Here is a 5,104-nt window from a genome sequence, read left to right on the forward strand (position 1 = left end):
GCAGAACAGCCTTTTCAGTCCACCTTCGCTCCATATGCCACTAGATGTGATGATAAGGGTTGAATTAATATTTTTGGAATAAAATGATTTATATATATATATATATAAAATATAAGAAATTGTGTTAATAATTTAATAATAAAAATTATAAAAAATAATATTTATTGAATATAATTTTTTTTTTACGAAAGACTATAATATATACATTATATTGAGAATGGTATTAAAGGAAATTGTGTTGATCAAACAAATTCAAAAATAGGGGTGAGCAAAATATTCGAAATTCGAAAATTCAATCCGAATTAAATTGAAATTTAAAATTTGGTTCAAATTTTTTTGATTTTCAGATTGGATCAGATTGAATTTTTAACAAATTTCGGATTTTCGGGTCGGATCGGATCGGTATACTTAAAATCCGAACCAATCCGAAATCCGAAATATAATATTTTAATATATTTTTTTATTATATATATTTAATATCATATTAGAAAATGTTATATTTTAATATAAAAAACTCAAATTTATTAATTATATTTTAATATATTTAATTTTTATATATTATATATATTTAATATTATAAAATAATAATAAAATATAAAAGAATTTAAAAATTTTAAAAAAAATAATAAAAATATTTAGAATTTCGGATTTTTCGATTTGGTTCAAATTTTTTAGTTCGGATTACGGAATTTCGGATTTTGAATTTCGATTATTTCAGTTCGGTTCGGATTAGTTTTTTCAAAAGTTTCGGATTTTCGGATCTCCGAACCGAAAATCCCAATGCTCACCCCTACCCAAAAGAGAATTTTATATTTTTTTTAACAAGATTATTTTATCACAGTTCAAACCAAAATTTAAAACTAAATTAAACACGATTAAAAAAGTATATTTGTTAATTTTTCTAAATTAAACATATTACTCGTTCCATTCCAACTTAATATATGCATTTTTATTTTTTTTTAGTAAATTAAAAAAATAATATTTTATTAGTAAGTAAAAATATATAAAATAATTTTGATACTTTTATCAATAAATAAATTTTTTTATAAAAATTAAGGTATTTTGATATTTAGATATAATTATTTTAATTATAATTTTTGAAAAAAAATATTTTTGAATTAAATAAAATTTAATGGTAAAAAAATATGTTTGAATTGAAACATAAAAAATATTATTTAACACCCCATTTTCAAATAAAAAAATAACAATCCACAGCTATTTAATTATTATTATTGTTTTAAAAAAAGGCATAATATGTGTCCAAATTATGGAAAAACTCTATTTTAATACCAAATGCACATGCATGTCCACATATTTAAATAAATAAATAATAATAATAAAAAAAAACAACAGCAACAAACACCACTATGGAGTCATATAATTTAATTTAATAATTTGTGACACTGATAAACAAATTTAATAATTTAATATAATTAAGTATTATATGGTCTCTAATAGTAATAACTAAGATTGCCGTTATATATACCCACGGCCCCGAGGCTCAAAGCCAACCAACAATGGCATCCATCCAATTATCCTCCGCCATGTCACGCGCCGCCGTCGCCGGCGACCGCTCCACCCACAGCACTCCCACGCGCCGCTTCCACGTCTCCTGCAACCAACAAAAACTCGACCGCCGGAACATGCTCCTCGGCCTGGGCGGCGGCCTCTACGGCGCCGCAAACCTCGCCGTCTCAAACCCTCCGGCCACGGCGGCGCCGATCGGAGTCCCGGAGTTCACAGCCTGCGGCGAGGCCCACGACGTCCAATCCAACGATCTCCTCCCGGTCAACTGCTGCCCGCCGGTGTCGGGCACCCCGTACGTGGACTACAAGCTCCCGCCGGCGAGGAAAACAAAAGTTCGGCCGGCGGCCCACAAGGTGAGCCGGGAGTACCTGGCGAAATACGAAGAAGCGATGCGGCGGATGCGCGAGCTGGACCGGACCGACCCGACCGACCCGCGCGGGTTCATGCAGCAGGCCAATATCCACTGCGCTTACTGCAACGGGGCCCACGACCAACCGGGTTACCCGAATCTTGACATCCAGATCCACAACTCCTGGCTCTTCTTCCCATTCCACCGCTGGTACCTCTACTTCTACGAAAGAATCCTCGGCAGCTTGATCGACGATCCAGATTTCGCGATCCCATTTTGGAATTGGGACAACCCTAAGGGCATGCAAATGCCGGCTATCTTCGACCGGGACAAATCCCCGATCTACAACGTGAACCGGAACCCGGACCACCGGGGCCGGTCCATAATCGACCTCGGGTTCTCACGCGCCACCGACGAAATCCAACTCGTGGTGAATAACCTCAGCGTGGTGCACAACGAGATGATCCGGAGCGTGAATTCCACGCTCGACTTCATGGGCGCGGCCTACCGCGCCGGCGACCCGCCGGGGAACGGCGGAAGCGCCGGCTCGTCGGAGCGTGGGTCGCACGTCTCGGCGCACGTGTGGGTGGGGAATCCGGCGAATAAATACAGGGAGGATATGGGGAATTTCTACTCCGCCGGCCGGGATCCTCTCTTCTACTGCCACCACGCTAACGTCGACCGGCTCTGGAAGATCTGGACCGGCCTGAAAACCGACGTGCCGAAGAGCATCTCCGATCCCGATTTCCTGAACGCCGGTTTTCTGTTCTACAACGAGAAGAAGGAGCTGGTGCGGGTGAAGGTCGCCGACTGTCTGAACATGGAGAAATTAGGGTACGATTACGAGAGGGTGGACACGCCGTGGCTGAATTACCGGCCGTCGAAGAAGGCGGCGGCGGCGGACATTAAGAAACTGGCGGCGAACGCGGAGGCGGCGGAGAAGATCTTCCCGCTAACGCTGAACAAGATTGTTAGGGTTTTGGTCCCCAAATCGGCGAAGGGGAAGGCCGACGAGGTCCTGGTGCTGGAGGACATCGAGACAGACTCCACCAAGTTCATAAAGTTCGACATTTTCATCAACGACGAGGACGACATCCCGTCGGAGCTGGACAGGGCGGAGTACGCCGGGACCTTCGCGCAGGTGCCGCACCGGACGAAGGAGAAGAAGGGAAAGACGTCGATTAATCTGAAGCTGACGGACGTGTATGAGGACATCGAGGTCGGGGATGACGACACTATTGTCGTCACCATTATCCCGAGGTCTAACGGCGATGCAGTCACCATTGGTGGGATCAAGGTCATTCCGTCGCCGCCGCGGTCGGCCTGATCGATCGGCGATGGATCAATTAATCAATTGATTGATTTAAGGGAATCGAATCAAATCAGATGTGTGAAGTCAAATAAAGTGAGTGCATTGTCTATCTCACTGACCGCCATGAATAAATTTATTTATCCTCACTGTGCGTTTGCTCGATCGGACCGCCATTAGCACGGCCACTGAGTTTTTTTATATGTAATAATGTTGGTATTCTGTCTGCCTGCTCATTTTCTATCTATTTCAAAACGTGGTTTAATCGGTTCAGTTATTATATTTATATCCAATTAAGTGCGCTCCTTAGTCGCCTTTCGTGGATTTTTTATAGCAAAAAATTAATAAAATAAAAAATTTAAATAAATCTAGCGGAAGTTGATTGATCCATACACTAGGGTGTGTTTGTTCGACTTTTGTATTTTGAGTTAAGATTTGACTAGTAATAGTTGTATGATGCTAAGTAAATAGGTATTGATGTGATATTTTGAATGTAAAATTAATTTTTAGTATAATATAAAAAATAAATAATAGATGTTTGATTTGATATTTTTAGGAAAAAATATTTGATGAATAATAAAATTTGGACAAAATTCTACAAACGAACACACCATAAGTAAACAATTCATTGGATAAGATACCCGAACCATTTTCGATTTTATTGAGTCTAGTTTACATGATATTAAGTTCGATTGAAGATTTATCCGTACACTTTTGAGTAAAAGCTATTCCCACGTCATAAACAAAAAAAACCTACATTTTATTTTTTGAATATTTTATAAATATCAATTATATATATATAATTTTCTTCAATGTATCTCGGAGAGATTGTAAATTGCATATTGTTAAGAAAATAATGCAATAGGGAAACAATAAAGAATAATAAAAGACACAAAATTTGATAACTCAAAAATGGCAATTAGCTTTGGTCTCAAAATTATTCCGATACAACGGTAATACTCCATCCGTTCCAAAAGTAAGTATCCATTTGCTTTTTGCACGTAATTTTAGAAATATTAGTATTATATTGAGATATAATAGGAATAAAGTAGAAATGATTAAAATAACCTTATTAGTATGTGTGATATAAAGGTAATGACATTTGTGTAATATATTGTAAGTTGTAAGGGTATTTGTAATGTTAGGTAGATAGTACAGTTACTTAAAAAAAGGAAATGAATACTTTGTTATGGACGGACTAAAATAAAAAAATAGATACTTTGTTATGGGACGGAGGGAGTATTATATAAATAATAAAAGTCAATTAATCTTATTTTATTTAATTAAGAAAGCTCAAAAAATTTTGAGTTCATACAAATAAATATAGAAAATTTTGAAATTTTATTATATATAATTTTATTAATTAAAAAAATATTATCCATCAAAAGAGATTCGGAATTCTACCAATTAGTATTTTTGCAAATATTTTTTACATTTTTTTTTTTTTTGCTTTTTTTTTTGTATGGCGTTTTTGTTTTGCATTTTTTTTATTTTTACATTTCTTATGCCAATTTTTGCCATTAATTTTGTGATTTCTTAGCTTTTCTCATGCATATATATAAATACATGTATCATATATTATTTCCTTCTTTATATATACACATGTATTATATATATGCACATGTATATTATTTTTTTTATTTTTATTTCCTTTTTTTATTTTTTACACATATATTTTTTCATATGGCTCAATTTTTATTGGACACTGTATAAGAGAATTTTGTTATTTTCAAAATTTCATAACTTGACTTTACTCATTCTAGTGTTTATTTCTTTCTTTATGGTTTTTTTAGTAGGTAAGATGACTTATTTCAAGAATATCTCCTCCCCTTTGATAATGTCGAATTGATGATTTTTTAGTTTGAAAGTTAATTATTGGATAAGGCGATCCGTCTATTAGTGCATCCATTGCTCGTAGG

At 35.8% G+C, this 5,104-nt stretch overlaps 1 protein-coding gene across 1 annotated transcript; it reads left to right on the forward strand.

Moving 5' to 3' along the window:
• Window positions 1-1,522: 1,522 nt before the first annotated feature.
• On the forward strand, window positions 1,523-3,465 carry LOC127247986 (polyphenol oxidase I, chloroplastic-like). Its single transcript, XM_051270107.1, has one exon. It carries the CDS (start codon window positions 1,545-1,547, stop codon window positions 3,201-3,203), a length of 1,659 nt encoding a protein of 552 aa, XP_051126064.1. The 5' UTR covers window positions 1,523-1,544; the 3' UTR covers window positions 3,204-3,465.
• Window positions 3,466-5,104: the final 1,639 nt, after the last annotated feature.

Source organism: Andrographis paniculata, unplaced genomic scaffold (genome assembly GCF_009805555.1).
Source record: "Andrographis paniculata isolate CXL003 unplaced genomic scaffold, ASM980555v1 Contig32END, whole genome shotgun sequence".
NCBI lineage: Eukaryota > Viridiplantae > Streptophyta > Magnoliopsida > Lamiales > Acanthaceae > Andrographis > Andrographis paniculata.